At 43.4% G+C, this 16,099-nt stretch overlaps 1 protein-coding gene and 1 pseudogene across 1 annotated transcript in view; one reads left to right on the top strand and one right to left on the bottom strand.

Moving 5' to 3' along the window:
* Positions 1 to 3,178: 3,178 nt before the first annotated feature.
* The window catches only part of LOC8041998 (phosducin-like protein 3), a 39,751-nt gene continuing 26,830 nt past the window's right edge, over positions 3,179 to 16,099 (bottom strand). The window contains exon 6 of the mRNA XM_002415142.4: positions 3,179 to 3,420. Within this exon, the coding sequence (XP_002415187.2) occupies positions 3,293 to 3,420 (128 nt within the window). The 3' untranslated portion in view covers positions 3,179 to 3,292. The remainder of the gene's footprint in view (positions 3,421 to 16,099) is intronic.
* LOC121047815 lies at positions 13,985 to 14,756 on the top strand (annotated as a pseudogene).

Raw genomic sequence — 16,099 nt, 5'->3', positions numbered from 1 at the left:
AGACTTGTTTCAAGTATCGTGTAGCCAAAGACATTCTTCACCCGCAACAGTATATGGTAGAATCAATGAGTATGCTGCTTTACAACTGTACGTGGAGCAGGAAAACTGCACTGTGCAGAAGTGCGGCTTATTCGTTAATATGAGGGACGGATTTCTAGCAGCATTCCCTGATTGACTACTTGGAACAAATGGCCTCGTAACCTCGTTGACGTAAAGTGTCCCCGTTCCAAAAGATTCTTGAAACATAGTTAAACCGCAAAGGAGTATGAGGCGAAAAATAAGAAATAGGAGCCTGGTGTGAAAGGTCCAAATCACCCCATAGCTTCTACTATCAAATACAAGGGCAGTTACACAATACACAAAGAGAGTTTTGTGATTTAGTTATATTGACACTCAAGGGCATTGATATCCAACGTATTCAGAGGGATGACACCTTCTGGTCAACCAACATAGAGCCTTTTCTACTCAAGTTTTACATGGAAGGACCGACTTCCGCTGAAATTCCTCACGTAGACGAGTTGTCCGACCGAATAAACTGCCATTACTCCCCGATCTGGGAATCTCTCGATCTTCGTTCTTAGGATATAGTATCATGAGATCGAAGGGTGTGGCTCTTCGTCCGCCGAATATTGCTTCGGCGGGTGTTTTTACTGTGTAATATGAGACCATCGCGCGCTGCTGGAACAAGAACCTGGCGATTCTTCACTGAACTGCTTTTTACGTAAGCTTCAAAAAGGCATTTTTCCGTTTCGCACACCATCTGTTCTGCTTGCCCGTTAGTTGCAGCATGGTATGGTTCGCTAATGTGATGCCTGATGCCGGTTTTTTTTTTTTTTTTTTTTCATAAACTTTTTTTTTTATATTTGAAGCAAGATTTGGCGCGTTATCAGAGAAAAGTATTTTCGGTAGGGCAAAAGTAGGTAAAAGAGACCATAGAACGTCAATGACGTGTTTGGACGTCGTGGCAGGCATCGTGTAAACTTCCAGCCACTTAGAGTACGCATCAACCATGACTCCGCAGATGCGGATACGTTTCGCCACCCACCGACTGAATAGTGGATCGTTTTCAGTTTCTGTTCATTATGGCGTTGGACTCAAGGAAGACTTCGAGTCTTTCCAGAAAGTTTCTGGGAACTATAATGTAACAACCTTTACATCTTCCGGACCCCGTAAAACACAATATTTCGTGACGTTATTTTAGTCGTCATTAAAATGGTGAGGTAAGTACCGTAAATGGCGAAGCAGTTTACTTGACGTCCGCTTCCACTGGTGTCTTGAAAGATTGAGTCTACTGAGCGTGCATTCCTGCAGAGGAAATTTTCATTGATAGAATATTGACACGTCAATGAACATTTGATTCCTCCTTGGTAACAATTATTGCGAAAGCCCGTTACAACCGCCGAACCGCATCTCCCTATATCAGGGAACAATTTATACCCAACCTGAAATTCACGCATACATCCGTATGCTGGGCCACGCTACTTGAGCTAGCTGAGCACAGCTGGCAGCGGCACGAGCAAGGCCACGAGGGGAACGTGATGGTGCTCGAGCCATCCCACTGTGAACCGCTGTTTCGGCCACCCCACGGGTGCGTGTCGCCATCTATTGGTTGAACTAACGCCTTGTTCAAGATGGCTGCCGTGGGACCACAGCCTTAAAGAGGTACTCTGGCGATTTTCTGAGCTACTCCAAGTAACTATATTTTCAATAACACCGGCCTTTACTCTTTCCAATATGCTATTTAGTATCGCAAAATTCAGAATAGTTATAGTGAAATCGACAAATGAAAATGACGTCAAAACCAAGATTCAAATATACCCGCGCTTTTCAATGCCGTGACGTCACGGGAGGGCAGGCTTGCCTATCAAGCGGGCAGTCCAAAAAGGAACTATTCGTGCTGCTGTGTGGGAGCTAGAGCGACCTTCCAAAGCATTCATTTGACACCATGAAACCATTCGTAATCAGTTGGGAACAAAGTCTACAGCCCAAAGAGTGAACCCCTGCCTTCCCCTGACGTCATATTTTCATTGTTGCCAGTAGAGCTTTTCACTTTGAAAAACACGGTCAGGAACGAAATTGTAAATTCAATAACTTTGTGAAAAAAAATTTATTTTGCCCAAATATTTGGGTTACTATTTCAACAATGTTTGTTTGTGTGTTTAGGAAATTTTTGGGGAAATCGAGGACTATGAAGAGAACGCCGAAGTACCCCTTTAATGTAGAAGGATAGCCATCAGAATAATGCAAGCACCATCTGTCAGAATCTGGTTGCTTCAAAACTTCGAATGCTTCGTGTTTGTCTATGTCATTCGGGCAATTTTGCAGCAGCCGCTTGGTACGATTGGCAAATATTTTTTATCCCTTTCCTCCCGGATAATATCCGGGAGGAAAGGGAAAGGGATCTCTACGCAAAATAAATGCCAATTCATGCAAGTTATGCCTATCGCAGGCTTGTTTTAAAAACCCCCACAGGGTAGCTAACCATACACAACACCTGTTGCAAATTGTGGCTTTGACCACACCAAAAATATTCGAAAGGCGATTTCCCTTGTTGCGATGTATCGGTTCCCAAACGAGAGAACAGCCCCCCCCCCCCCCCCCCCCCCCCACACCCCATATTGCACAAAAACGTTTACAACAGCAAAGACTTCTGTCCACTGCCAATAAGAGCATACCGTAAAATCCGGAGAGAAGATGCCCCACCCATGAAAGGTAACCCACAGCTATTTTTGTCTTGATTTGCTATTTTCTTTTCAACACCGAAAGACAGCCCATTCCGAGTAATCATAGTGTTCGGATCAATCATTACCTTGGCCTAAATGCGTCTAGTTACATATGGCAGGATATAAACGATCATTGCTGACTGGGAGGTATAGTCATTTTTGCTTCATTGCTCCTCACCGCGATAACATGTTTGGCAGACACACAAATCTAAACATCACATTTTTTCAACTTCTCTCGATTGCACACCAAAAGTTAGCCCACTGCTTATTTTAACCCAATTTTATTTCAATTTTAGGTGGGCTATCTCTCGGGACATTACGGTATGTTACTAACACAGCCGAAAAGAAATCCTACAACGCAAGCCAAGTCGCCACTCCGCACCGGAGAAATCAGATGCCGAAATTAAAGGCAAATTCAGACTCTTCCGACATCTACCAGACAAAGCACTAAACCATTTTGTTTTATCAATTGTCAACAGGGGGAATATTAAAATTTATTTCAACCATATCAAATAAATACCCATCACCACGGGCACGATGACACCTTTAAGCCGCACCAAACACGGATGCTACCAGTCGGCCAAATCGTCGTAGTCTGCTTTGAGAGAGTCTAGAAGCACGTCTCTTGTCTTGGGCCTTGGGTCCTCTTCCAGGTCTGACTGCACTGCGCCGACTTTGGACAGCATCCACTCCAACTCTGGAAGCAGGCAGGGCACAATAGTGTGGTTAGCTAGAGCAGCTGTACATCCTCCACTGGCAGAACACTATCGCAACATTAGTGATGAGATTGACCTGGGTCATTTTGTAGCACCTTCGGAGCAGCCAAAAGTCCATTACAAAGCAGCAAGAAATACTTTCAGAGCACAAGCATACACTTCATTTTTATTCATACCACCCCGAATATTATACAGGGTGTTTCTGGGAACGCGGACGAAATCGATCCCGCGAAAACTGCGCGTCGCACAGAAAGAAATGTTGATGCCGTAGTGGTCTGTGCCCAAAAGGCCCATTAAGAAAAATTATTAGCCTTGTAATTTAGCTTTTAATGTTATTAGCATTAACAGTAGTGTAATTGAATAATTAATTAATTTTAGGAATTAAATTTTTAATTAACAACTTTAAAGGTACAGTTTCAATTCGAAACTTGATGCAAATCGTTGAAAACTACTAAATCAACACACGTTACAATGATATTTTACACTGTTCCGAAACAATGCCATATTTGGACGCATTTCTAGGTTTCGGTTTCTTCTCAGAGCACACCTCAATGCTGGCGATCCTGCCCCCGTGGCCAAAACGCACAGCGTGCGTGCGCTGCCACGCATCGCACGTAAAGGTACGTCATCGCATTGGCACCGACGTCAAAAAGACAAACCTTGTACGGCCGTCCGGAGGCTTTCTTATCTAGCCCCTTCTACGCGCGATGCGTGACGGCAGATGTATGTTGCCTGTTTTGGCCCAAGAGAGCGGGATTGCTGACTTAGAGATGTACCCCGATAAGAAACGGAAACCTAGAAACGCATCCAGATTAAGTATATTTTCGGAACGCCAGAAAATGCTGCGTGTCTTATGTAACTGTAACGTGGGTGGATTTAGTAGTTTTCGGTGCTTCGCATCAAGTTCCAAATTGAAACCGTACCTTTAAAGTTATTAATTAAAATTTTAATTAGTAAAATTAGTTACCTACTTATATTGAACAACCATAATTTTCCTTAATGGGCCCTGTGGCTTTGACCACTACGGCATCAACATTTTTTCCGTGTAATGCATAGTTTCTGGAGGTTTCATTTGGCCCACATTCCCAGAAATACCCTGTATGTTAAGATTTGCGTGCTGGCCTATCCAACTAAACAACCCGCCTACTTTGGTCTCACACTTCTATGCAACCTTTCGTTAGCATCAACTGCATGCCAGATTTGACTCCCTCAAAAACAGAACTAGCTGTATAGTTATGCATAGAAGCACTAGGCATGGCAACAAGATGCCAATTGATGAAGGACAGTATGAACTGCTGTGAATTATTATCTTATGTATGATATACAATGTAAACCAAATAGTATATTCCACTGAAATAATCTTGGAATAATATTGAGCACTCAAATTGATGGTTCCTTCAAGTTCTAAAGGTTGTAATAAAGCTGCATTCTTAATTTGGATTAAAAAAAAACTTTGTCATTGAATTATGAACATAAATGACATTCTGTATGTAGAACTTCTTGATAACAAGGATCGACATGTGGACGATAATATGCCTTTTTAAGACAATCCAAACTCGTTAAGGTTATTCTTAAGCTTCCTTCCACTGCTTCAGCTAATTTAGTTTTAATTTATTCTATTGACAGTTCCTCAAACAAATAAAACCTATACAAAGGTGACAACTAAAAAAAAAGAGTTGAAATAAAAATAAATTTATACAGCAGTTCACACAAATGTTTATGTGTACCCTTACGAAATCTCGATTTGGAAAAGGTATTGCCAGAATATTGCAGTTTGTCATAAATAATAGTTGGAGCTTTACTCAGAAAATTTTACTGCAACTAAGAGCTTTTCATTAACACTCACCAAGTTCCTATCTGTTTCTAAAATATACCCAATACCCAAGTGTTAAAAGGCCCATGAAACGAATTTTGGGCTGGGATAAATCAATTTAGATTGGTATTTTACTAATAGCACGTCGGGTTCAGTGGCCCAAAAGGAAAAAAGGTAGAAAGTCAAAAGCCTGACTTTCGGGATGAAAATTTGAAAACACAGCGGACTATTTCCTACCTCCATTCCTTCGTAAGCTCTCTGCCTTTTCACTGTGATACATCCGCGGTCCCCAAAGTGCGTCACCGGGTCCAAACGCACGTCACACAACACCGGACCTCACTTATTCCCTTCACCCCTAAGCTGACATTGTGGTGGAAGCTTCGCACTTGCCGGACCAATCAGCCGCCTCCTTTTCATCACCTGACCTCATTCTCTGCTCGTGTGTATGCGCAAGAGAGCTTGATCACGTGGCAAAAGTGTGGCTGGCCCAATGAGCACGTAGCCTCCACAGCACTGTCAGCTTCGGGGTGAACGGGGTGGGGAAAGCAACTTTCGTCTAAATTTTGAGCGACAGGCTAATCTTCTAGAAGGAGAATGTCAGTGTCCGGGTAAACAAACGAGAGTCCGAGCGAGAGGCGACTCCCCCCCTTTTCGTATTCTTGGACTGTTTGGAACAATGCACGATTTATGAGTTGAGGAGGAAAGCTAAACAGGAAAAAGTTGGAAAATCGTTTCATGACTCCTTTAATGCTGCTTTGGGGGAGTGCATTCCCTTTAGCACGCGGGTGCACTGCAGCGAAGCCAGATAAGCAAAATCACAAAGCATACTATGCAGTAGAGGCCTGCACAGGTGATATTTAGGAGTCCGGCCCAGCCTAGCCCGCCGTGTCTTTGGCCTAGGCCTGCCCGTGGCCCGCTAGCCATTTACGACAGCCGGCCCGGCCCGATGTTAATTTTCTCATGCCCGCCGAGGCCCGCTAATTTTCGGCCAGTATAGATAGCTCACAAATTCCACGGCACAGCAGCTCGCTCGCTACTGCTGCACATGTTGATTATGGTACCCAATAGTCAATTCAGTAAGCATCCGTTTATTTTTTTGCTGCTTTTATTAGCAGACCAATCTCGCTAAAGGGGTAGTGCAACGATTTCAACATTGAAAGAATTTGGAGTTTGTGTTTTGTATATTATTTATTGAGACACAAGTGACAAAAAATGTGCCACCTTGCCCCCCAAAAGCTGCTATTCCACTGTGTAATCGCAAAGGCCAAAACAAATTTTTTGCCGATCTGCAGCTGTCCGCGGCGGTTACGGGAATTACGGCGACACGTTTCTGGGGGACATGCGGTAACAACAAAACCCGACCCCCTCCGCTGCTACACTTGCCGTCAGCCCTGTAATGAACTGTCCATTGTGTCGATCGCTTGCTGCGACCTTTGGCGATGCTAATCCTCAAAAAGTCAACAATTGCAGAGAAAGCGTCTGGGTTCTTTGAAGTCAGAACCCAACGGGGCACTTGAAAGACGGTGCGAGAGTTGAAAAGCACTTTAACCTTCGATATGTTTAATCTTTTTACAATAAAAGCTAGAGTGTACAAGAAAACACAATTTTTCTGTTTTTTGTTCTAAAGTGACACAAATTAATTCCTGTAGTTAATTGGCCAAAAATCCAAAAACCGTTTCACAGCGACTTTAAGAAAAATCACCCTCGTCATCCTTTTTTGCGATCAAACACTCATATCAGAAAGGACAGAAAAACAAAAATTGCGAGCGGTAAACAAAACCGTGTGTCAAAGTTAAAAAAGAAGAGAAACACTGCGACGGGTTTGGACAAAAGGAAGTTTTAAATTGCCCACTCCTGCTGCGTCAAAAAAAAAGTTTTTGGTAGCGGTGTGCGAGAAATTGTTTAGAAAAAACACCCCCAAAGGGAACTTGTTTACCCATGCCCTGGATGCGTGCACTTGTAGATACAGGTGGTTTACGCCTGAGAAAGTGCACATTGCATACCGTAATATCCCTAGAGAAACTGTTTAGAAAAAACACCCCCAAAGGGAAGCTCTTTACCCATGCTCTGGATGCATGCGCTTGTAGATGCAGGTGGTTTACGCCTCGGAGAGTGCGCATTGCATACCGTAATATCCCTAGAGATGGCCCACCTAAGAGCAAGAGCAAATTGTGTGAAAAAGAAGAGTAGGCTAACTTTCGGTGTGCAATCAAGAAAAATTTGAAGAGTGCTACTTTTATATTCTGTGACCTGCCAACCTTGTTTTCACATTGAAGGGTGATGGAACATAGAAAACTGTCCTTCCCAGTTTGCAACGTTCACTTCTCTCCCACTGTGGCAAAGCAACACCGATCCTGCAGAGGTCACCACAGGCCAGAGCCCCGCAATTAGTAGAGGTGGGCTATCTTTCGGTGTTTTTGAAAGAATAGCAAATCATGCCAAAAATAGAGGCGGGTTATCTATCGGGGGTGGGTACTTCTAGGGATATTACGTGAGGCGCCTATGCGTGCGCGTTGATGGGGAGAACTGCTCTCGAAGAGCATTTGCTGCACACACACCAAACTGTACAAAAGCATGTAAAAACGCACACACATGCTTCTCAGCCTTTGAGTCTGTCCCACTATTGTCCCTCCCCCAACCTCTCGAACAAACTTAGAAAAGCTTTGCTGCTAAAACAAAAAAAAAAGAGTAACTGCTGGCTTGGCCCGCCTTGGCCTGCCTTGTAGACTTCAATGCAAGGCCCGTGCCTGACCCGGGTTTTTCATGAATACAGCCGTAAAGTGCGGGCTGGCCCGTACCCAAGCAAACTCTGCAGTTTTCGTTTCACTGCAGTACACAAGAGCGAGGTGAGAAGCGCACTAAACAAAGCAACCTTACCCGCCAGGCATACTACAAACCCAAAAGATATCGCGAAGATTCCGACCGTCGGTGCTTGAGGGAGAGGTCAAATAGAATAGTATGTCATTTGGGGTTATAATCGAGTTCTGAAAAATTGCAGAAGCCTACCACGGCGACGGAAGCGGCATTTGACCTTTTGTAGCAGGTTCTGTAGCGAGCAAAATATTGGTCTGATTATAGAGCGCCAGGAGGCAAGCTCCGGAATGTATCTTGGCTGCTTCAGAACACCAACCAAACATCATCAAAATATTTCCAGCCAGACCGAGACCTGTCTGTGAATGAAAGAATAGTGACGTCCAAAGCCTGCTTTGGAATTGGACAGTACCTCTCGGACAAGGGGACAAAGTGGGTCTATAAACTCTTGTCCTTATGTGCTTCTCTCCTCTGTGTCCTTGTGTTTCGTGCTGTTCTTCAACATAAGCTCTGGGTGTTGGGTGACTCCCAGAAGGGATACATGGTCAAATTCTTTATGCACACTGGCAGGAGCGAAAGACCAGGGCCACGTGGCTTGGCTTTTGATGTCATCAGTGAGCTCTGTGCAGAGTACCTCGACCAAGGGTACAAAGTTTTTATGGACAATTTTTACATCTTTGCACCCTTTTGTCCACCTCCTTGACCACAAAACACTGGCCTGTGGAACAACACGCGAAGATCACCGTGGTTTCCTAGCAGAGCTCAAAGACACAAGGTGGGAAAACCAAGCTGTCCTTGTCATTTTGTGTGCTGTTCTCTTCATTATGTCAACGGGGAGACATTCGTTGGCTGCACGACCATATAATCCTCTACCTCCAGTGGATGGACAGGCGTGTGGTAAACATGATGAGCACCATCCACACAGCCAACAAGCACATTCCTGCCCTGCAAAGCGAGAAGAGGAGACACGTGGACCAGGGGAAACGTCAAGAAGCCCCCGCTGATCCATGACTAACTACGGTGCTGGGATGCTCGGTGTGGACAAGAGTGACCAACTCATTGGGTCATATATGTGCCCATGAAATGCGTGCAATGATGGAAAACCTCGTTTTTTCACTGCATAGATATTGCAAGCGTGAACAGTATTATTCTTTTCCAAGCGCACTGCAAAGAACATCTGGACATTCCAGAGTTGGCTCGGGGACCCCGGTTTGATTAGCTGGCTATCAGAGAGGAGCAAGTCTTCGTCCCACCACCACCCCCCGACTACCTGTGCCACAAGCCAGAAAAAATGAAGGCGCGAATAAACTGCAAAAAGTGCTATGAAGACGCCAAGATCAAACACAAAACGTATGAGCTTTCTAGTACATGCCAGGTGTACCTCTGCTTTACAACCTCTCGCAGCTGCCTCATAGACTGGCACAAGCGGGGCCTAACTTGATGACGAAGCAAAAAAGTCCAGTTCTAGCTAGAGTGATTTGACTTACAGGACTGATAGCTATGAGTAGCAAACACTTTGTATATTCTGAATTTTTTTTTATTCATGGTACGCTTTTATATAACCATGCATGTTTCAAATTTTGTAAGCTTTGTTAATGCAAATTTCAAGTTCAGAAATCAAATGTTTGAAAACTCTTGGGTTCATGAATCCAAACATTATTTCCTTGTAAAAAGTAACTAATGGGTTGCATTTTGATGTGTCATTTTTTTCCATACTTCTACTTAGTCATTAAAATAAAAAATATTCTGTGAACTCCTTAAAAATCACAACTTTTCCCCTCGGTAAGAAAAAAGTTAATAGTGTTTTACATGGGCCTTTGTGAAAAATTGTGAAATAGAAGATTTGAGAATGATTTGATATTTTGTTTGCACAGGGTGGTAAATGCTTGGATTGATGCTAACCTACTTCCGAGTAATGCCCAACTTTCATGTTCGTTGTCGCATTAACAGAAATTTGACTGTCTTCTATGTCCCCCCCCCCCCCCATTCCACGTCTAAACTCTCACTACTGTCCCGTATGGAAATTTTATTTCACAGAATTGCATCCTCTAGCTTGGACATATTCATGGATCCGTCTGTTCTCCACTGGGACTTGGAGAGGTTGAAACTCGATGGTACAATTTGTGGGAAGTGTGCCCACTACTTGTAGCCATGCTAATCTGTACACTTGATGCTGTGTGTGTTGTTTCTTCTTTTTATCTTGTGTGCCAATCTGAAGACCCACGTGCCTGTTTTTGGGCATATAAAATGAACAATATAATTCTTGTTATTCTCTCTCCAGGAGTACAAGACCCTGGTCATATCTTATCACAGTAGTTGCCGTCCTAATATTTTGATACTTTTTCACGCGACTTTTAGCTCCCGACATTGCTGGCATTGTCTGGAGATTTAGATGATGTCGGCGATCGACCGGCCAGCGCAATTAACATACTTTTGTTTCACCTCAAGTCAAAATGCAGCTGATGCTACGAGCCTATGGGATCGATCATACAGTTTTCAAAGCGCGACATTATGACATTCGTCATCTTTCTGTGCGCGTTCTTTCGTCTGCTAAACAAATCACGTGCAGCGAATGTCCTGTGACTTGCGCTTTTAGTATGCGTGTTCATGGTTGCATCTGTTCGAGCCTTGGACTGTGCTTTGACCTAAGACGAAACAAGTTATACGGTATGTATACAGACGCCGTGAAATAGATATTTCTACCATTTTAATATCCTTCTACTTACTTAAAGCATTAAAAATGACCAATAATTAAATATTTTTCGCTTCTCTTAAGTTTATCTTGGCACAGGTGAGGCACAATTCTCAGCAAAAAAATGGTGCTCTGGCACAAGATGTAGCAGACTTTCCATCGTGGTGCAATTTGCTGCGAATAGAGCAGCACTTCTATCCCTGCTACTATAATAATCCGGACATGTGGAGTTGCCCAAGACATTGTTTCCAGTATTGATAAAGTGCAATCAAGTTTTGGCACAACGTTGGCGCAAATTCCTCGCATTTGGGTTGAATGTAACAGGATGTAGCAAGGTAAACCCTCAGGAGCAGCATGGCACAAATGGTGCAGCAATCACATCACTGCAACAGTCTCAAATTTCAGTTCTCCAAATACCGTGGGAAACGACCGTCGCCATTGTAGATGAAGCGACGAGTTCCCATCGTCTGCTGCATCTGTGCTACAAAAAAATGCCGGCATCATAAAAAAAAGATCACAACTATGCGGTATCCCGTTGGTACACGCAATGTATAAAGGTTCAAGAAGTTTCGTGCTCATCAGACTTCGGCGTAACAACTACAGATCACGAACGCACGGCAAAAAATGTGTTCCACCCTAAACCCAGCACTACGCAGGAAATGATTTTTGTGGAAAAGGTGTTTTTTAGGAAAATTATCACAGTGATATTGGTGTGGCTTAAATCACAATTTATATCATCTTGATTTTTTTTTCCACCCTGAACTCAATGAATTTGTGGTAGATTAATATCAGGATATAAATGCCTCGTTGATTATGTGAAAAAGTGCAGTGGTTGCACTTTCTGCAAGCCGGGACGGTTTCTTGTTAGAAGCCAGCATGCAGTGTGATTGATAGAAGACGTAAAATTTATTTTCTGAGCTATATATGAAGTGGAGAACAGCTAGATGTCCTTCTTAGGCCTGCCCCAGCCCTCGTGCAACATCACCCCCAACGCATCGGCTCAAAAAGTGTAAATTCCATCCGTGTGTGCTTGCACCGCAACAGCTTCACACGCAAAAAGGTGCTGCAGGCTACTGAGCGCGAGCCCCAGCCGAACGCTACGTCAGAAACGCAAACAAATAATAACGTTGTCGTCGCCCCCGTGGGTTTAGTTCTCAATTTAGCCGCCAGGGGTGCAATGGTTGGATCTCGTTTCCAATGAAGCAGTTTCACAAAACGCCCTATCGCTACTGGTAAGTCAGTTGCTGCCATGGTGTAAACGTTTTTGCCATTTTTATTATTTGTTTTCATGTAAGAAACTTTTCATTAGCATCCTTTTTGGGGTTGGCAAGATATCGAAACAAGAAAACAGCCCTGTCAATGACGGAACTCAAGAGGCACTCTGTGTGGCACTGTAAGCGTGAATGTAACTTGGGCACTTTATTTGCATTTTACTTATGGTCAAGATGTACCACTCCAGTTACTACCCCAATCGAGCAATTTCCACCACTTTTGATGACAGTCCTTTAATACCAAGAGAAAAAAAACAGCGTAAACTGGCAATGGCTCGCTTGCGCTAACAGTGTCGTAGAATGTAGAATCAGGAATGTATTCAGGTTGCTTAAAGGGGGACACAGGCTAGAGATTTAATTTCTGAACTACACATGTGATTGAAATAAAATTTGCAGGAGAGATTTAAGATAAGGTGTAGGTGTGTTGTGAAAAATTTCAGTCTTTTAGGACAATTTTACATACCTCTATAAGAAGATGTGTCATTCTTTATTAAGAAATCTATGACATGGAGATGAACTTATTAAGCACCATTTTGACTGCTTGAATATACAACGGGCTCCCATTAAACGAAACTCGCTCAAACAGAATATTCGGATAAACAGAACTCTAGAGGTTGTCTCGGTTGGTTTCCTATGTATTTAATGATAAATTCTTCGGGTCATCGGAACCCCCTTTTTTGCTTACTTCGGTTAAACGGGACCAAAACCGAAACTACCGATGGCAACCGCAGACATCAGAAATTGCTACAGCAGTCTCACAACCATGGAGTACGCAATAGCCAAGACAGAGGACACTTTAAAAGGGGAAGGGGTAGTGTTAGAACAAAATTTAAACAAATACATATTAAAAAAAGAGAGATGACGAAATGTTAGGCTAGGTGGCGCAAGATGCTGCCTGTTACAAAAGGTACAGCCATTACCATCCATCCATTCATCCAACCAAGCCATTATGACAAGGCAATCCAATCCAGTGTTTCTACCGTCATTAGGGTTAGCACCTCGTCTTGAACTTGTTGCGCGTCTTGTTTACCATCGAGTAAGCAAAACATCAGTCGTTCCTACCAGCGTCTGCTTGTCGTGTTCTGATGGAAGCAGTAAAAAAGCGGCCGTACCAAGCGATTTCACTTATTACGAAAATGAAGATTCTTCAAGAGCTGGATCGTAATGACCTCTCGCAGACGGAGATCGTAAAGAAGTTTGATATCCCAAAGTCTACACTCTCAAGGATATCAAAGGGCAAAGAAAATATTCAAGACACTGTAAAGTGCGGAAGCTTTGCCACCGACTGAAGGCAGATGCAGAAGACACCTTTTGAAGAAACAGAGAACGTCCTTTTTCTCTGGTTTAAGCGCGCGCGAAGTGCTAATTTCCCGATCAGTGGCCCCATTCTTGAAGAAAATGCTGGAGAGACTGCATTTAAGGTGGTAATTGAAAACTTCAAGATGAGCGACGGTTGGCTCAGCCGTTTTAAAAAGCGACACGGCCTAGTCTTTAAGACTATTTCTGGGGAAAGTGCAGCAGTCAACAGAAGCCTTTGTAGGAACTTTCAGCAGGGGCGGTTGCAAGAAATTCTGCAAACCTTCGAAGCACGAGATGTAAACAACGTCGACGAGCTGGGACTGTTCTATAAGGCACTCCCAATTAAGACCCTCACCTTCAAAGGGGAAATCTGTACTGGGGGTAAGCGAAGTAAAGAGCGCATCACAGTGCTGGTGGGTGCCAACATGGACGGCAGTGATAAGTTGAGGCTGGTGGTTGTGGGAAAATCGCAAAACCTTCGCTGTTTCAAGGGTGTGGTACTGCAAAGTCAAAGAAAGCAGCAAAGAAAAGCAGAGCGTGGAAAACTACGAGGACAAAAGAAGCAGCAGGGCAACATATCCAGTCGGTGCCATTCCTCAGTGTGCGGTTAAGGCATCCAAGAGCTGTCCGTCACTTATTATGCAAACAGAAAAACTTGGATGATGCAAACGATTTTTAAAACCTGGCTGCGAGAACAGGATGCGAGATTTACCCGTGAGGGCAGGAAAGTCGTCTTTATTGTAGACAACTGCCCCGCCCATGGTGAAGTGGATAGGCTTGAGTCCATCAGCCTCGAGTTCCTGCCACCGAACGTATCTGCAGTAATCCAGCCAATGGACCAAGGTGTTATACAGAACCTGAAAGCGTACTACCACCGTCAGCTACTCCACCGAATGCTTCTTTGTGCAGACAGTGGGAAAGACTATAGTGTGAACTTGCTTTCGGCACTGCACATGCTGACCTATGCCTGGGAGCAAGTTTCAGTGTCAACTGTGCAAAGATGCTTTCACCACGCAGGCTTTGCAAGACAAGAAGTCATTCCCGACGAGGAAGGGGACACTGATGCTGATGCAGCTGAAGCTGACATTCTTTTTGGTCAGCTGGTCTGTTCCACTTCTTTCACGCGACAAGATTATGAAACACTAGATGCAAGCTTCGCAACATGTCGCGAAGAGAACATTGAAGAGCTGGTAGCTGAAGTTCAAGGTTGAAGAGGCCTCGAGCTCCAGTGAAGATGACGTGGAATGCAGTGACCCCGGTCCTGCTGCAGTGCCAGACTGCACAGCGAGGGAGGCTGTTGCTCTCTTGCAGCACTACTTTGAATCTGAAGGCTGTGCGGAATTTCTGCGCAACCTCCAAGGCATGCACACTTACTTCGTCAAAAAGCGATTACAAAATGCAAAACAAACTACCATTACCTCTTTTTTCTAGTCAGCTACATTAGCTGAACATCATGCTTAAAAAATAAAGTCATATTTCACTCATTTTATGTGCTTTGCTTAAATAAAACTTCTGATAAACGGAACAAATTTTTCTGTCCATTCGAGTTCCATTTAAAAGGAGTCCACTGTAAAGTGGGAAATTTGTGACGTCGGGCTATCTAGTTTTTATAGCTCAAATGTAAATATTTCAGAAGAGTCATTACCTGAAAATATAAAGTGCACATCTGTGCTATGTCAATTTTTGAAAAAATAGCTTTTCTCGTTGAGGACTTTGACTTAAAACAAAATAAAGTAGATAGCCTGAATCCCCAGTAACTTTCAGTTCAGAAGCATCTTGATTGTGGTAACAGAATACTATTACCTTCGAATAAAAGATTCCCTCGAACAAAATTTGCAGGAAAAAGTGGAATTGAGAAAAATGCATTCAAACCTTGAACTCTTTTACTTTGTTACTGCCTCACAATGTGATGGAAACATTTTATATCAACATAACTATTTGGCATATGGTTATCAAATTTGGTATAAAAGTGTATGATTAGTTTCTAAAACCAAAAGCACAAAATTGAAAAACCATTTTTTAAAAACAAATTTCAAATTTAGGTTTATGTCCTGCCTTAATAAGCTTGCTCCGTTTTTTTCCCTTCTTCAGAGCCATCCTGGCAACATCTGCCGGGGACATCTTGGATGCCGAAATGCTGACTTCTAGAGCGTTTTAACTCTTTATAAAAAACAGCACATATAGAAATAGAGTGCCAGCCAACGTTCCTTTATGTTGCCAACTGCAGCCACAGTCAATTACGATGCAAAAGAGCTTGAGCAAACTGGAAAACATTGCCTCCACGCTTTGAAACACTTAAAGTGAAGGTTTCCAACTCTGATTACGGCAAGATTCCAAGCCGGAACTAAGTCAAGTAAAACTGCCCCACTTGTCTGTCCCCGTACCTCTACGATACCAGCGAATAACTGCCAAAACATTTTTAATTTCTTCAAAATAAATAGCGAACACCAGAGTCGGTAGAAAACTATGCTTCAGGCATCCGTGCCCCTTTCCATCACTGTTCCCTGCTGTTGCGACGATCGTTCGTTTGTGTCATGCAACATTGTTTACGTGCCACCGGCTTGTGGGAGAAGCCACTCTAGTGGTCAAGACTGCACAATTGCTGTTTTGCGACAGTACTGGTTCAAAAATAAGATTTCCGAGCAGTAGATACGGCGTTAGATCATCACGGTTATCGTTTTGTTTTGTCGTTGACCGTTTTAGCAAGCAGGACGACGGAAAGCGGTTTTTGCACCTTCTGTCTGACCAGTGCCTCCTATATAAGTTAGACTATG

This window comes from Ixodes scapularis, unplaced genomic scaffold, assembly GCF_016920785.2.
Source record: "Ixodes scapularis isolate PalLabHiFi unplaced genomic scaffold, ASM1692078v2 PGA_scaffold44__24_contigs__length_19508400, whole genome shotgun sequence".
NCBI lineage: Eukaryota > Metazoa > Arthropoda > Arachnida > Ixodida > Ixodidae > Ixodes > Ixodes scapularis.
This window is presented reverse-complemented; position numbering and strand designations above follow the sequence as displayed.